At 39.2% G+C, this 17,934-nt stretch overlaps 1 protein-coding gene across 3 annotated transcripts in view; it reads right to left on the bottom strand.

Moving 5' to 3' along the window:
• Positions 1 to 17,934, bottom strand: part of SLC30A5 (solute carrier family 30 member 5) — a 37,659-nt gene that overhangs the window by 3,762 nt on the left and 15,963 nt on the right. The window contains exons 5-15 of one of the 3 annotated variants that reach the window (XR_014830692.1): positions 16,929 to 17,016; positions 13,661 to 13,748; positions 12,373 to 12,449; positions 10,929 to 11,099; positions 9,747 to 10,035; positions 9,379 to 9,587; positions 8,391 to 8,548; positions 6,708 to 6,837; positions 3,581 to 3,782; positions 2,525 to 2,751; positions 200 to 547 (exon numbers count right to left, since the gene is read on the bottom strand). Coding sequence is in view for 2 of the 3 variants with exons in the window: in NM_001137624.1 (NP_001131096.1) it covers positions 419 to 547; positions 2,525 to 2,751; positions 3,581 to 3,782; positions 6,708 to 6,837; positions 8,391 to 8,548; positions 9,379 to 9,587; positions 9,747 to 10,035; positions 10,929 to 11,099; positions 12,373 to 12,449; positions 13,661 to 13,748; positions 16,929 to 17,016 (1,768 nt within the window). In the remaining variant the exon portion in view is untranslated. 3 annotated transcript variants of the gene reach the window in all.

The raw sequence follows: 17,934 nt of genomic DNA, 5'->3' as shown, positions 1-17,934 counted from the left end.
GTGACCTATGCTGCAGCTGCAGGAATGCTGGATATTTCAACCCACTGTGCTGGGCCAGGGATCAAACCCAAACCTCAAAAAAAAAAAAAAAAAAAAAAAAAAAAAGGTAGTCCCCATTGTGGTTTGGTGGTAACAAACCTGACTATGCTCAGTGGATGAAGGATCTGGCATTGCTGTGGCTGTGGTGTAGGCTGATGGCTGCAGCTCCGATTTGACCCCTAGCCTGGGAAACTCCATATGCCGTGGGTATGGCCCTAAAAAGCAAAACAAAACAAAACAAAACAAAAAACAGATGACTATTGAGTTATATCACTTCTAATGGGTGCAATCTTATGAATAAATTACCTCAACTGAAATTACTTTAAAAACTTAGATTGTTTAAATTACTGAAATTACTTTAAAAACTAAAGATTGTTACCTGCTGTACTATTCTTTGTTCCAGCACATCAGATGTCACCTGTATATGAATTGTTCCTGCCACAACGCTGGCAGAATGACGCCAAAAATGTGGGTCTCGGTATGATATTAATCCTTCAATTTTCTGTATCTGTTAAATAAAATGAGAGGTGATATAAACGGACTTAAAGGCTAATTACTTAAATCTTTTTGGTCCAGGAACCATTATTAAGCTGATTGGGAAAAAAAAAGAAAAAAGTAGGTAAGGAGAGCCCCGAAGGGAGAAACGAATAGGAGGGACAACTAACTTGAAGTAGAGGTGTCAAAATTTTTTAACCTGGCAGTGATGCCAGGGAAGGAAGTTTGGAATAGGAAGTGAACAGGGTTATCCAAGTGCCTTTAAACCCAAAGGGTGCACAGTCATTTTCATCTATATATATAAAGATGTACTTTGCCCATTTGTTTAAAATGGTGTCATTAAAGTGTATTATAATATTTATCAACATGGCATAATTAAGTGGGAAAAATTTACAAAGTAGTACAGAACATTTTTTTGGCTATTTTAATTTTCAAAGTATTTTTATATAGAGAAACAACTCTTTTTTTTTTTTTGGTTACACTCATGGCATGTGGAAGTTCCTGGGTCAGGAATCAAACCCATGCCAAAGCCGGATCCTTAATCTGCTGGGCTACAAATGAACTCCAGAAAAACAATTCTTAAAAGTGTCTCTTTGCAGGTGGTAGAGTTTTATGTGATTTTTTTCTTCTTTTTTGTACTTTGAAGCTTTCTATAATGGACATAAACTATTTTTGAAAAAAATCCATTTTTTAGTAGGATGCCGTATCCACTAAATATGAGAAAGTGAGAGAACCTAATTTTATGTATGAAACCAGTGGGTTAAGATGCTATACTTTACTCAAGATACCAATTGTTTATCTTAATTTAATATGATATAGCAAATCACAAGCTGAAATACATTCTATTTTGTATTTGTTTTTTCTATGAATTACCTGTTTATACTCTCAGTCCATTTTTTTTTTTTTGTCTTTTTGCCATTTCTTGGGCTGCTCCCGCGGCATACGGAGGTTCCCAGACTAGGGGTCGAATTGGAGCTGTAGCCCCTGGCCTACACCAGAGCCACAGCAACGCGGGATCCGAGCCGCGTCTGCAACCTATACCACAGCTCACGGCAACGCCGGATCGTTAACCCACTGAGCAAGGGCAGGGACCGAACCCGCAACCTCATGGTTCCTAGTCGGATTCGTTAACCACTGCGCCACGACGGGAACTCCTCTCAGTCCATTTTTCTATAAGACTGTCATTTTCATTTCTTTCTTTCTTTTTTTTTTTTGCTTTTTAGGTCTTCATGTGTAGCATATGGAAATTCCCAGCCTAGGGGTCTAATTGGAGCTGCAGCCACCGGCCTATATCACAGCCACGGCCACGCTGGATCCGAGCTGCATCTGCCACTAAACCACAGCTCAGAGCAATGCCAGATCCTTAATCCACTGAACGAGGCCAGGGACTGAATCAGAATCCTCATGGATATTAGTTGGATTAGTTCCTACTATACCACAATAGGAACTCCTGTGTCATTTTCATTTCTTGGTAGGTCACCTTATTTAATTTCAAATATTATTATTATTATATCTTGACCACATCCATGGCATGTGGAAGTTCCGTGCCAGGGACTGAACCTGTACCACAGCAGTGACCTGAGCTGCTGCAGTGACAATGCCACCGCCTCACAAGAAAACTCCCAATGTCGTCAGATTCTAAACCCACTGGGCCACGGAGAACTCCTTCCTTTTAAAATAAGGAAGGAGTTCCCATTATGGCTCAGTGGAAACGAATCTGATTAGTATCCATGAGGATGCAGGTTCGATCCCTGGCCTCACTCAGTGGGTTAAAGATCAGGTGTTGCCATGAGCTGTGGTGTAGGCTGCATACGTGGCTCGGATCCCACGTTGCTGTGGCTGAGGTATAGGCTGGCAGGTACAGCTCTGATTCAATCCCTAACCTGGGAACCTCCATATGCCTCGGGAGCGGCCCTAAATTAAAAAGACAAAAAAAAAAAAAAAAAGTTAAAATAGGAAGAAAAATAGTGAAGAAAATTATATACAGTACCTTTTCTAAGGCAATATGCAGTTCTTTTTCATATTCTGGTGGCAGTCTCAGAAGTAGAACCTGACAGGCATCTTTAATCAGTGGGACAACACTGAGAAATATTAATACAGCGATGAAAAGAGAACAGAGGGGATCAGCAATGAACCATCCAAACTGCTCTATAAGAATGGTGGATACGATCACACCAATACTGCCAAGTGTGTCTGCCAAGACATGGAGAAATACACCTACAAATAAGATAAATAAAATATTAAAAATCAAAGCATATCTAATTTAGTTCTCTCATTCATTCTACAAATATTACTGGGTACCTATTATCTACCAGGCACTTTGCTAGGGGCTGATACTTCAAAATGACTAAACACTGTCACTTTCTTTTTTTTCTTTTTTCTTTTTAGGGCTGGACCCTTGGCATATGAATTTCTCAGGCTAGGGGTCGAATTGGAACTGTAGCTGCTGGCCCACACCACAGCCACAGGAATGCCAGATCTGAGCCACGTCTATGACATACACCATAGCCGGCAGCAACGTTGGGTCCTTAATCCACTGAGCAGCAGCCAGGGATTGAACCCACATCCTCATGGAAAGTAGTCAGGTTCTTAACCCGCTGAGCCACAACGAGAACTCCTAGTTTTTTTATATTGAAAGTGCATAAAGGCATACAGCTTCCCTTGCAACTAGTATTTATTTGACTGTCATTATGAAAAGAATTCTATAATTACAATAATTGGTTAAAAAACAGACATTATGAACTACTGTGAGCATTTTCTTTTCTTTTTGGCCAGACACGTGGCATGTGGAAGTTCCCAGGCCAGGGACTGAACCCGTGCCACAATTGTAACCAGAGCCACAGCTGTGACATCAGATCCTTAACTTGCTAAGCCACGAGGGAACTCCAGTGAGCATTTTCTATAACAGATGACTTCAGATATCTTTTTAGCTACAGATTGTTTTTTCAAAAATAAAATTGTACCAGAAGCCCAATACTTGATACAAATAAACAGTGTCAATTAAGAACACAGTTGAAAGGTAGGCCAATATTTGGCAAGGACTCACCCCTCATATTAGCATTCATGCCTCTGCCTGCAGATCCGTGGCTGTGACCATGCCCGTGGTCACTGTGTCCATGCATATGGTGTGAGTGGCTGTGATCAGATGAGTGACAGCTTCCTTGAGAAGCTCCATGGGTATGGGTGTGGGCATGGCTAAAGGCACAGATACCAATAAGGTTTACTATCAGCCCTCCAACTGAGACTGGCTAGCAAAAAAGAGAAAAGAAAACCTTTAAATTTGTAATTTAAAAAATAAATTTGTTATTTAAATGTTACCATATAGTCATACATATTTTTTGGTTTACAGTTTGAAAATGTTCATAGCAAAACCTCCCTAAGTTAAATAAGAAAGTTTAAAAAGTGCAGATTTTAGAATATTTTAGAAGCATTTAACTTTCCAACACCGAAGTGTTGACAAGTAGAAGGATTGAGATATGCTTTAATTAAATGATTGAGAATAAGAATGTAACTGGTTCAGGGCTTAAGAATAAATAAATGATACTACAGTTTTTTTTTTTTTTTTCTTTTAATTTAAATAGTTTGAGGAGTTCCTGGTGTGGCACCAGCAGGTTAAGGATCCAGCATTGCTGCAGCTGTGGCCATACAGCTATGGCTCAGATGTGATTCCTGGCCTGAGAAATTCCATGTGCCATGGGTGCGGCCATTCAAAAAAAAAAAAAAGAGTTCCCATGTGGCTCAGCAGAAAGGAATCTGACTAGTATCCATGAGGATACAGGTTTGACCCCTGGCCTCGATCAGTGGGTTAAGGATCTGGCATTGCCTTGAGCTGTGGTGTAGCTTGCAGACTTGGCTTGGGTCCCACGTTGCTGTGGCTGTGGTGTAGGTCAGCAGCTATAGCTCTGATTCGACCCCTAACCTGGGAACCTCCATATGCCACAGGTGGGGCTCTGAAATAACACTCCCCCCCCTCCAAAAAAAAGCCAAAAAAACAAAGTAAATAGAATTATCTTGAGATAATGGTGCCATACGAATACCCCAAAGCATAAACAAAGTTACTTACTACTGATTATCCCCTCTTACAAAATGATTTTAAATATTAGCTGAGGTTGCTATTTACTTTATACATTTCTATAATTTCTCCTTTAGAGAAATCTATTTGTTTTATAAAAATAACACATAAAAATAAAGGGATAGATCATTTTAATTAAATTTTCAAAGGTAGTAAAAAAAGAGGTTTACTATGGTAAACATGTATGGAGCTTATTTACTTCTTCCTGTGACTCAGACCATCTGTCTGTCAGATTTAAAAATTTTGGGAGTTCCCTAGTGGTTCATTTGGTTAAGGATCCCACATTGTCATTGCTGTGGCTTGGGTCACTGCTGCAGTGCAGGTTTGATTCCTGGCCCAGAAACTTACACATGCCTCGGCCAAAAAAAAAGAAAAATACAGTCAGCTTTTTGATCCTGAAGATTATTAATGAATTTTGAATGAAATTGTTTACAGAGACCTTATCATCTCTTAAATAACCTTCCACTCTACTGAGAAATACTTCATTTTTCTATATTTCATCAGAAAAAAAAATCATAGAAAGCAAAAAGCCTGTATAAGTCTATCCAAGAGTTGGTCATAAGTCTTAGTCCGAAGAGACTGGAGTATTTTCTATGCACATATTAATATACATACATATATACTTTTTTTTTTTTTTTTTTGGTTTTTAGGGCCAAACCTGCTGCGTATGGAAGTTCCCAGACCAGACCAGGGGTTGAATATTTAAACCAATAATAGGATCATATTTAATACTGTTTTATAATTTTTTTTTTTTTTGTCTTTTCTAGGGCCACTCCTGTGGCATATGGAGGTTCCCAGGCTAGGGGTCCAATTGGAGCTGTAGCCACCAGGCCTATGCCAGAGCCACAGCAATGCGGGATCCAAGCCGAGTCTGTGACCTACACCACAGCTCGCGGCAACGCCAGATCCTTAACCCGCTGAGCAAGGCCAGGGATTGAACCTGCAACCTCATGGTTCCTAGTCAGATTCGTTAACCACTGCACCACGACAGGAACTCGCGTTTTATAATATTTTTCAAGTACTACATACTTATATATACCTCATTCTTTTCAGTAGCTGCCTAGAAAAGACAAAAACAAAAACAAAAACCAAAACCAAAACACACACACACACAAAAGACTCATAATTCAACAATTAATAGCTGGCTTCCTAGTACAAGCCAGGTGTTAGAATTTAAGAGTTAACATACACAGTTCACATCCTGAAGACACATTTTTTTTTTTGTGTGTGTGTGTGTGTGTGTGTCTCTTTAGGGCTGCGCCCACAGCATATGGAGGTTCCCAGGCTAGGGGTCCAATCGGAGCTGTAGCCACTGGCCTATGCCACAGCTCCGGCAATGTGGGATCTGAGCTGAGTCTCCAACCTATACCTCAGCTCACGGAAATGCCAGATCCTTAACCCACTGAGCGAGGCCAGGGATTGAACCTGTGTCCTCATGGATCCTAACCACTGAGCCACAAAGGGAACTCCTGAAGGCACATCTTAATTGTGGAAGAATGACAAATTAAACAACAGTTACAAGTCAATGTTGTGAAGAGCAGATTGCACAGATACAATAAGAATATTCAGAAGGGAAAAGGAACTGTGAGGTGGAAACAGAGGGACTAAGGGAGAGTATTAGAAGCAAAGGTTGAAAGGGCAGGCAGAGATGAGGGAAGGGCATGAAAACTACCTGAAATAGCATATGCAAAGCTTTAGAGGTACAGGGAGAGCATTAAAAGTTGCCAGAGCAGTGATTTAATTTAGAGTACAGCCTTTGTAAATTTCCTCAGGGAATTAAAAAAGACAAAAACATTTAATAAGAAAAAATCTGAAATAAAATACACATTTCTTTAAAAAAAAAAGAAAGAAAAAAATCTGTGTAATTCAGAAAGCCATCTAATATTTTGCCTACTAATGTATTAGAGAAAAGAATTAATTTTGAAGAGTCAGCAGTATAAATGTAAATAGCAAGATAAGAGATTATGTTGATTAAAACAAAACAAAACAAAACAAAACCCAAAACCTTTCCAGGAAAACAACTACAAGTAGTTAAACCTTAGCAGGAAAAAAGCTATAGGAGTATGAGTAGACATTCAAATTGGACAATGAAAAAACTTACTGTTAACATGTGCGTGTCTAATTCCGGAGGATCAATTAATCTAGCCACTGACTCCATAAACACAAAAAATGCTATTACCACTAGAAAAAGCCCATTGATAAATCCAGAGAGAATTTCTATTCGGCCATACCTAAAAATGTAGAATGTATTTTTAGAAAAGGAAAATTACACATATTTTCAAAATATAAACATTATTACGTTACGAATGAGGAAATAAATCCAAATTTAAACAAATAGACTAGAAAATACCAAGATTTTAAGTATCACAGTAATGTGGGAAGTTTCTTTCCATAAATAGATGTTTATTGAAATTATATATATACATATATATATATATATTTTTTTTCTTTCCATTTCTTGGGCCGCTGCCACAGCATATGGAGGTTCCCAGGCTAGGGGTCTAATCAGAACTGTAGCCACCGGCCTACACCAGAGCCACAGCAAGGGGGGATCTGAGCCTTGTCTGTGACCTACACCACAGCTCACGCAATGCTGGATCCTTAACCCACTGAGCAAGGTCAGGGATCGAACCCGAAACCTCATGGTTCCCAGTTGGATTCGTTAACCACTGAGCCACGACGGGAACTCCTGAAATTTTATGTATTTATTAAAGTCCTTCTTCAATGTTCCCTCTTACCCAAAGCTTGTCCTTATTTCTTAGCAAGAAATTACTTCTCTCTCCTTTTAGCACATGATATTTTCCGTATCTGTCACAGCACATCTTAAGCTTTGTAACAAAATTATGTGTATTCTTGTCTCATCCAACTTTTGTAATATAAACAGTTGAAAATAAGAGTTGAATTTATTAACTTATTTATAATAGATCATAACGAAATATTTTGCACAAACCAGGGATTTTAGTACTCATTGAACTGAATGAGTAACTTAATGAAAGTATACCGCATGCACAGCCACTTCAAATTCCGCATCTCTTTCTAACAGCAAAGATGCACATGACCATGCACATTCCACTGCCTCAAAGAAACAACGCTGGCCCAAGAGCTGACTGCCTACCTAGGACAGGGATTTGCAGGAAGTATAATTTTTTTTTCTTTTTTCTTTTTGGCCAGAGCATGTGGAGTTCCTGGGCCAGGGATCAGACCCGAGCACCCCACACTGCAGTTGTAGCAATGCTGGATCCTTAATCCACTGTGCTGGGCCGGGGATTGAACCTGAATCCCAGTGCTGCAGAGATATGGCCGATCCCACTGAGTCACAGCAGGCACTCCAGGAAGTATAATTTAAGTTTACTGTCATTCGAATTTTTTTTTTTTTTTTTTTTTGGCTTTTGTCTGTCTAGGGCCGTACCCATGGCATGTGGAGGTTCCCAGGCTAGGGGTCTAATTGGAGCTGTAGCTACTGGCCTACGCCCAAGCCACAGCAACTCGGGATCTGAGACATGTCTGCAACCTACACCACAGCTCACGGCAACTCCGGATCCTTAACCCACTGAGCGAGGCCAGGGATGGAATTCGCATCCTCATGGATGCTAGTCAGGTTCATTAACCACTGAGCCATGACGGGAACTCCACTGTCATTCTGCATTTATTAAATGCTTGGTTTATCTCCTCTTCTCCACGTTAAAGAAAAATGAAGCTCTGAAAAATTTAATTTGTATTAAAAATTGTATTTTATTCCCTAAGATGGAATTTGCTATATCATCTTCATAGTCAGGGTACCTACCCATAGGAGAAAATCCGAGTTGCTTTCCATCTACTCATCAGGGCTGCAAAAAGTCCCATGACCAAAGCAGAACAGTCAAAGAGCATGTGAAATCCATCTGAGATCAGACCCAGACTATTGGTCAACACGCCATAGAATAATTCCACAAAGGTAAAAAGCTAAAAGTGTTTAAAAAAAAAAAAATAGAGGAGGAGTATGTTGGGAAATACTGTTTTCAGAGAGTTTTGTCAGAAATTACTCATAAGGATTTTAACCCTTAATTACCCAAACCTTACTTGAAGATACAACTACTGCCTCTTTCATTAACTAGCACTTACACAAGAAACTTTATTACATATAAACTCTAAGAAACCAAGCTAAAGCAGACATCTCCATCTTATACATTATTTAAAAGTTGATAGTTGTATTTGTATGTCTGTAGAATGCAATAAACCAGACTATAAAATGTTAGCAATCTGGATAGTAGTGAGATCCTGTAAGGAGTACACGAAAATCTTTATAAGCTACGGTATCTACTGATTTGAAATAGCACACTAAACCACTGTTTCTGTCTTTTGTCTTTTTAGGGCTGCACCCAAGGCATATGGAGGTTCGAAGGCTAGGGGTCGAATTGGAGCTGTAGCTGCCGGCCTACACCAGAGCCATAGCAACTTGGGATCTGAGCCGCCTCTGTGACCTACACCACAGCTCACAGCAACGCCAGATCCTTAACCCACTGAGTGAGGCCAGGGATCGAAGCCAAATCCTCATGGATACTAGTTGGGTTTATTAACCACTGAGCAACGACGGGAACTCCCTAACGTTTCTAAAATATCTCAAAAACTATTTGCTTACATAGTATGAATATGATCCTGCAATCTTTCTACTACTTAGAGAAAATATAACTTTAGCCCTTCTCTAATTACTAAAATTATATAGGAATTACTAAAGTTGTACAAGAACTGTCAGAATCAAAAGATTAAACTTGTAAGATATTTAAAACTCTTACCAGATTCAAGCACAAGAAGTAAAAGATCTGCCTGGAGTCATTCTCTTCAAGAATTTGTTTTAGTGAGTCCTTAATAAATCTAGGGATTGACTGGGAGCTGTGCTGAAAAGCATCACCCATGAAGTTATAAAGAGGTGTTCCTTCAGGAGAATATCCAATTAGGGTACCCTTCTGTCCTCTTTTAGAAGGAGATGATAAGATGTTGGCAGCTAATCACAGAAGAAAAAAAATAATATAAGTTTTAAAAGTTTAAGCTACCAAAACCCAATGAAACACCTGTCAGCATTAACTGTAAGCACCAGACAATCTCCCAAATTAAGTAAATGAACATTTGCACCCACAAGAAGTTTGCTGAGGGGAAAACTTACATAAAATGAAGAATATAGCGCTCACTACTACTCCTCCAGAAAGCACGTGTTCTGTACTCTCCTGGTGTGCTGCTTTGTTCATAGCCCGAAGCTGGTCTGTTATTGGATGTGTCCAAAAATTTCCAAAAAGTAGAGCACTGATAAAAATGGGAACGGATCCATAGCGAGCACATTTGGAAACATCCATTTTGACTGAACAAATGGAATCGACATAGAAATCCAGGATCATGACAAAAAAGATCACCGTTGTGAAAGGCATAACGAGTGAAAACCAAGACTCGACTTTACTCTAGAAATTAAAAAACAAACAACTGTTAATACTATATGGGTATAAAGTTCACACATTATGTTTTAGTTAATCCCTTTATGTATAGACAAATATTCTCATAATTCAATAAAATTTGTAAAATGCCAAAATATAAGAGCTTTAAGATATTGGCACATATTCCCAGTATTCCCCAGAGTATATAAAAAAAGATTATTGCTTAATAATTTTATAAATACTCAGTGATGCACAATCCATGGGTTTGTGGGCAGGTATTAAATTATTACGAAAGTTACCATCAGTATTTAACTGAATCCTTTGGGCCATAGGAGTGGGGGGAACATATAAACGTAATAGTGCTTGATTTGTACTTTCTTTTTTTTTTTGGCTTTTTAGAGTTGCACCTGAGGCATATGGAGGTTCCCAGGCTGGGGGTCGAATTAGAGCTACAGATGCAGGCCTATGCCACAGCCACAGCAACGCCAGATCTGAGCTGTGTCTGCCAGATCTTTAATCCACTGAGCAAGGCCAGGGATCGAACCTACAACCTCATGGTTCCTACTCAGATTGTTTCCGCTGTGCCATGTTGAGAACTCCTGTGCTTTCTATAAACAATAAAGTTGGAGTTCCCTGGTGGCCTAGCAGTGAAGGATCTGGTGTTGTCACTGCTATGGCTTGGTTGTTGCTGTGGCTTGGGCCCAATCTTTGGCCTGGGAACTTCTGCATGTTGCAGGGCATGGCCAAAAAAAAAGGTCATTTATAAATAATAAAATTAACCCTAAAAATTTTTCAAAAACTATAAAGAAAATGCAAAGATAATTTAAGCCACTTGCAACATCAAATTGAAATAAAAAAGAATAAAATCTAAAAGTAATAACAAGTCATTTTACTTATTATCAATAAATTCCTGCTCTTACCTCAGTTGTCACAGAAAGAACAATAACCCATGGGCATAAGAGAAGCACAGAAACAAGATGGGATAAAGCTTGAAGACGTTTGGTTCCACCAACATCTAGAGAGAGTTTTCTGGAAGCTGTATGAAAACCAACTTTACAACACAAAGCCAGCACTAGCAACAATACTCCACCCTATGAGTAGAAGTAGATAAGTCTCATTAGAAACAAATGGTTCAATACTCAAGCCTTAAATACAAAATATTTAGAGAAATGGAGTTAGTATGTTTTTTCCATAACCCAAATTACTGAATTACTTTGACTGCCAGTATTGTAAATTACCGATACTTTAATTTTTTTTTGCTTTTTAGGGCCATACCCACGACATATGGTGGTTCCCAGGCTAGGGGTCGAATCAGAGCTATAGCTGCCAGCCTACACCACAGCCACAGCAATGCAGGATCTGGGTTGCGTCTGAGACCTACACCACAGCTCACTGCAAGGCTGGATCTTTAAATCACTGAGTGAGGTCCTGGGATCAAACCCGCAACCTCATGGTTCCTTTTCGGATTCGTTTCCACTGTGCCACTATGGGAACTCCACTGATTATTTATTTGTTTATTTTGTCTCTTCTAGGGCCACACCCTCGGCATATGAAGGTTCCTAGGTTAGGGGTCCAATCGGAGCTGTGGCCACCGGCCTACTCCAGAGCCACAGCAACTGGGGATCCAAGCCGCGTCTGCAACCTACACCACAGCTCACAGCAATGCCGGATCCTTAATGCACTGAGCAAGGCCAGGGATTGAACGTGCAACCTCATCGTTCCTAGTTAGATTCGTTAACCACTGCACCACGACGGGAACTCCTGATACTTTATTTTAAATTCACTTTTCTTTTCCTTCTTAGTGCTGGACCTGTGGCACATGGATGTTCCCAGGCTAGGAGTTGAATCAGAGCTGCAGCTGCTGGCCTATACCACAGCCACAGGGCATATAAACTGAAGGATCCATAGCTTGCAGCAATGTTGGATCCTTGACCCACTGAGTGAGGAGGCCAGGGATTGAACCCACATTCTCATGGATACGATGTTGGGTTCTTAACCACAAAGGGAACTCCTAAATGCATTTTTTTTTTTTTGTCTTTTTTGCCTTTTCTAGGGCTGCTTTTGCAGCATATGGAGGTTCCTAGGCTAGGGGTTGAATTGGAGCTGCAGCCGCCAGTCTACGCCAGAGCCACAGCAACGAGGGATCCGAGCCGCATCTGCAACCTACACCTCAGCTCACGGCAACGCTGGATCCTTAACGCACTGAGCAAGGCCAGGGATCGAACCCGCAACCTCATGGTTCCTAGTCGGATTCGTTAACCACTAAGCCACGACAGGAACTCCCTTAAATGCACTTTTAAAGTTATAGGTGCTATAACTATTCAGCATGTCTTGAGCATGTTAGGAACAATGAAAAGAACATACCTTGTGATCCGCCACACCTAAGAAGGCAATAGCTGTGTAAAGCATGTGCGTTAGAGCACTGTCATGATGTCCTTCAGCTAAGTGAGTTGGAGTAAAGGAAAAACATCTCAAGCATTAACTCTTTAAATCCTTAAGTCCTCCTTAAGTTTTAGCTACATTATTCTGGGTTGATTATACACTAGTCTGAGGGCCCCAAACTCTCAACACTGTTTCCCTTAAAATCAAAAGAAAATAATAAAAATTTTAACTTTGGGACATGATTTATAGATTAAAATGGCCTATACTTCTTTTGTTGTCTCCAAAACAATTATAATAATGCTTAAAACATAGTAGTTAAACTTTAGCACTTAACCTCCAAATGATACACATGCATACATATTCTAAGTAGGACAAAGGGATATGAGCAAGGAACTTGCTTAGAGCATTCTTATCCAATGGAATTAAGGTTGGTCTTTTGGAACAGTATGTAAAATCAGTCCTAAATTTGCTTCTAAGTCATTGATCACATAAGCCCCAGTAAAGCAAGCAGCAAGCAAAAGAGGGTAAGGTGGGCAACAGTTGTCTAACAGTCAACCTGGAGCTTTGCAAGGTCATGTCACCCTCATTGCAACAAAGCAGACTGATATTAATTATCTAATAGGTTTGAGGGCAGTATCAGTAACCCCAAGAATCAAAACTGGTGTTCTGAATCCTACTTAATGGAGCAGGCAAAGGTATGTGGATAGGAGAGAACAAAGCACGACTGCAGAGAAAAATGAGTAGATATAATTGATTGGAAAGTTGGGTTTATTATATAAGAGAAGAGTGGGGGCTTAGTTGAAAATAATAATTTAGAGCAAGAGAGTGAATACCAGATTAAGGAACTTGAACTTCTTTGAGGCAGGAAGATGCTAAAGGTTTTTCATTTAATCTCAAAAAATGTTATATTTAATAATTGCCACTGACTTCTAAAGAAAAACCTAAACTGTTAAATTACAAGGGAGCAGATTGATTTTGTGGAGTGGTAAATAATTTTTTTTTTCTTTTTTAGCACCAAGACATTCTAAAATATTCTCTTAGTGTCCCTAATTTCTGAAAAACTTAGGGTGCTGTAAAAGATACTAAGATGCTATAAAATATTTTAGAATGAATTTATTCATTATTTGAGTACTGATTTAGAATACCTATATTAATCTACACAAGTTTCATTCATGATTGATCAGTTTCTGTCACTTGCTCAATCTCCCATCCTTCCAGTCTTCTACTCTTCTGCAAGACTAAAAAACTCTAATCTTTTGTAAAAGGATACGGTGTTCGGCCATTTTAGCCATGAGATCATCATTGTCGAAAAGCAATAGGCAGATCACAGCAATAATGAAAAAAGCAGCCCCCCTTGTCTGAAAATGAAGAGCATAATGGCTTTTTTAAGAGTTGATTTTGAAGACCATGATTATACAAATGCTAAAGAAAAAAACTGCCAAATAGTGAAAAAAATAACATCTGACATTAAAGTCCTTATATCACACAATATAAATTTACGGTATTAACAGTATGATATAAAAGAGCTCCAACAAACTCTGCAAGATATTTTAAGGGCACCTAAGACACATAATAATGACAACTTCAACTGTCGTCTTGCTAATATGAATAGGCCCATGCACAAACTGTTAAATGCTCACAGAGCTAATCCTTTTTTTTTTTTTTTTTTTTTTTTTGCTTGTTAGGGCCACATCTGTGGCATATGGAGGTTCCCAGGCTAGGGGCCGAATCGGAGCTGCAGCTGCTGGCCTACACCATAGCAATGCCAGATCTGAGCTTTGTCTCTGACCTACACCACAGCTCATGGCAATGCCAGATCCTTAACCCACTGAACAAGGACAGGAATCCAACCCGAGTCCTCATGGACTACTTGGTTCGTCACTGTTAAGCCACAACAGGAACTCCAGAGCTAATCTTCCTAAATGTTACTTTCCTTCTGTTTGAAAAGGTCCAGTAGCTAAGGAATAATTAGCAGTGACTTATTTTAGTCTACAATATGTAAGTGATAGAGAAGTCAGTGATTTATGATAATGTCAGTATTCTCGTTAACACTCTTCTAGGGTAAAAGAACTGATAGGGCATGTTAAGAAAATAAGCAAAATCTTCTCTAATATTTAGTAAAGGCAAAAGGCACTTAAAAGCTGATATACTTTTTTTTTTTTTTTTTTTGTCTTTCTAGGGCCACACCCATGGAATATGGAGGTTCCCAGGCTAGGAGTCAAATCGGAGCTGTAGCTGCTGGCCTACACCAGAGTCACAGCAACTCGGGATCTGAGCTGAGTCTGCTACCTACACCACAGATCACAGCAATGCTGGATCCTTAATCCACCGATCGAGGCCAGGGACTGAACCCATGTCCTCACGGATGCTAGTCCAGTTCGTTAACCGCTAAGTCACGATGGGAACTCCCCAAAAGCTGATACATTTCTTAAGTTCTCATTCCAGACAAAGGATTTTGACAAAAGAAAATGATAGTATCCACGACATGGTATTAAGGTTTATGCAAATACATAAGATTTTTCAGTACAGAAGCTATCTGAAGAGCATTATTATATATCTACTATTTACAAATTTAGAGGTGTAATACTAGATACTTCCATAAAATAAAAGTTTTAAATGAAAAGTGAGGATCCTATTTCATTCATTACATGATTACCACTACACATGATACATTCTCTATTAGTGTGGTGGGTATTTTGACAAATGTCAGTATGCATAAACTATATAATTTAAAATTTCATAATTTTTCTTCAACTAGGACATGGTAACCTTAACTGATATCCAAATATGGAGAACATAATTTAATCTTTTGTTAGCAAAGAGGACAACTGAGAATTCTGTAGTGCTTCCGAGTTAAAACCAAAAAAAAACACATCACACTCCTGGTTAGATGCCTGGGTTCGTTACTGACACTATGAAAGGATACATGAGATCTATACTCTAACTTCTGATTAATGACGTAAAACTTTTAATGTTTTAAAGTCATTTGTTTTTCTTTTGTGAGTTGCCTTTTGGTATCCTTTGTTCATTTCTGTTGAGGATCTTAAGCGTTTCTCTTATCTATTTGAGTGATATTAAAAAAAATGTGAAACTTTACTTGTGGCAATTTGTTATTGTTGTTAGTTTGGTATTTACACAATGATTTCTGTTATATAGAAGTTTGTAATAATTATGAGGTCAAATGCACTGGGTTTTCTCCTTGTGATTTTTTTCCCACTGTTTTTATGCTGAGAAAGTTCTCTGCCCGTAGATCAATTAACCATCTATCTTTTACTCTATTTTCACAATTCTTTTGGGGGGGGGGGTGTGCTGCACTGGTGGCATAAAGTTCCCAGGCCAGGGATCAAACCCATGTCACAGCACTGACCCAAGCCAGAGCAGTGATAATGCTGGATCCTTAATCCACTGAACCATCAGGGAACTCCAAATAGTTTTTTTTCTTTTTAGGGCTGCACCTGTGGCATATGGAAGTTCCAGGGCTAGGGTTGAATTGGAGCCACATCTGAGACCTACACCATAGCTTGTGGCAATGCCAGATCCTTAACCCACTGAGTGAGGCCAGGGATCCAACCTGAATCTTCACAGACACTACGTCAGGTTATTAACCCGCTAAGCCACAATGGGAACTCCCAAATACTTTTTTTTTTAACTCACAAGGAAAATCTTCAATCCACTTGGCATTTATTTTGGAGTACTCGCTGAGTGAGGGGAAAAGATTAAATAATGGCATATATGTTAATACCCATGATCCAATTTGAAATCTACAGGTTGGATAGACTCACTCTGCTCTACGTGGCATGTCACTGGTTCACTTTATTTTATTCATCTGCCTCCATTCCTCAGCCTGAAAGCCCCTTTCAAAACAGAGACAACTCTATCTTATGTGCCTTTACTTCTCCTTACCTCTGTAACTAGGACAATGCCCCAGGCACAGGAAGCATTTAATCTGGTAAATAAAAGTACTACAGCTGCAAGAATTTATAATTGTAGACTGGTGATGCCGTTACTAAAAATAAATTATACAAGATGAGTAGGGTTGCCTAGTTGGCAAAATGTTCATTAGACTTCATACATAACAAATTCTTGGGTACATATTCTTCAAAAATGATATACAGGAGTGAAGAATGAGGTAGGGGAGGGGATCGGGTACAACATAAAAGAGATGTCTGTGGTGAGCAGTCAGTCCTATATCGTGACTGTGGTGATGGCTACACAAATCTACACACATACATATGTAAAGCTGGTAAAATCTGAATAAGGTCTGTAGATCGTATTAACATCAGTTTCCTGGTTGACAGTCTACTTGAGCTGGGTAAGAAGTGACTACTGAACCCGAGTGTACCAAACCTGCAGCTTCCTAGGAGTATATAATCATTCCAAAATAAAAGGTAAAAAACAGAATGTTTGTGAGAAAAATTCATAATTAGCAGAAAAAGCCCCTCCCTTTTGAAATGGTAAAGGATACTATTTTATTGCCTTGTACAAAATTTTACATGTATACTTTCAATTTTCAAGTAACTAATAATGGAAAATTCTACCTTTGCTGGTCCTCCTCCAGAACTAGTGAATAAAACACTGAGCAGTGAAATGACAACAATATCACTGTGTTCGAATAGCAGCAAAGTCCTACAAAAATAAAATGTTATCATTCATGAAACATATCTGATCTTTATCAGGAAGCATAAATTCAACTAGAGCAAGAGAAAAGAATAAATCTTTCCCCTTGATTTCATAAAATATTATGGGAAAAATAACAAATAGGTACAACCGCTTTGGAAAACATTCTAGCATCATCTACCCTAGCAAAGGTGAAGCTACAAAATATCCAATAATACTACTTGTAGGATTATATCATACAGATTTCTTAAATATATGTAGTAGGAAACACTTATAAGATACCGGCATTGTTTGCAAGAGTCCCAAACTGGAAACAACCTAAATGCCCACTGAACAGAGAATGGGTAATAAATTTAGAGTATATCCATTCAAAGGACTATCACACACTGGTAAATATGAATGAAATTCTACGAATAAACTAAGAAATATAGAACTGTACAACTTAAAAGTACGATAGACTGAATATTCGTATCACCCCCCAATTCATACGTTAAACCCAATCCCCAGTGTGATGTTATCAGGAGGAAAAGAACAACTTTGCAAGGTGCTTAGATTATGAGAGTGAAACCCTTATGAATGGGATTAGTGCCTTTATAAAAAAGCACAGAGAGCTTCTTCACCCCGTCTGCCAGGGGAGGTTACAGTGAAGAGACAAGACGGCTCTCTCTGAACCAGGACACGATCTCTCACTAGACACTGAATCTGTTTCACTTTGATCCTGGCCTTCCTAGCCTCTAGAACCATGAGAAACAAATCTGTATTTTTTTCTTTCTTTTTTGGCTGCCCCTGCCCTATGGAAGTTCCTGGGCCAGGGATCAAATCCGAGCTGCAGCTGGGGCAATGATGGATCCTTAACTCACTGTGCTGGGCAGCAGATCAAACCTGTGCCCCTGCAGTGGCACAGGGGCCACTGGAGAGGCCACTGGA

Source organism: Sus scrofa, chromosome 16 (genome assembly GCF_054392235.1).
Source record: "Sus scrofa isolate SSC_HxYL_T2T_F1_AM1 chromosome 16, Sscrofa_HxYL_maternal_Yorkshire_Landrace_v2.0, whole genome shotgun sequence".
Lineage (NCBI taxonomy): Eukaryota > Metazoa > Chordata > Mammalia > Artiodactyla > Suidae > Sus > Sus scrofa.
The sequence above is the reverse complement of the archived record's forward strand: the minus strand, read 5'-3'. Positions and strand labels throughout refer to the sequence as shown.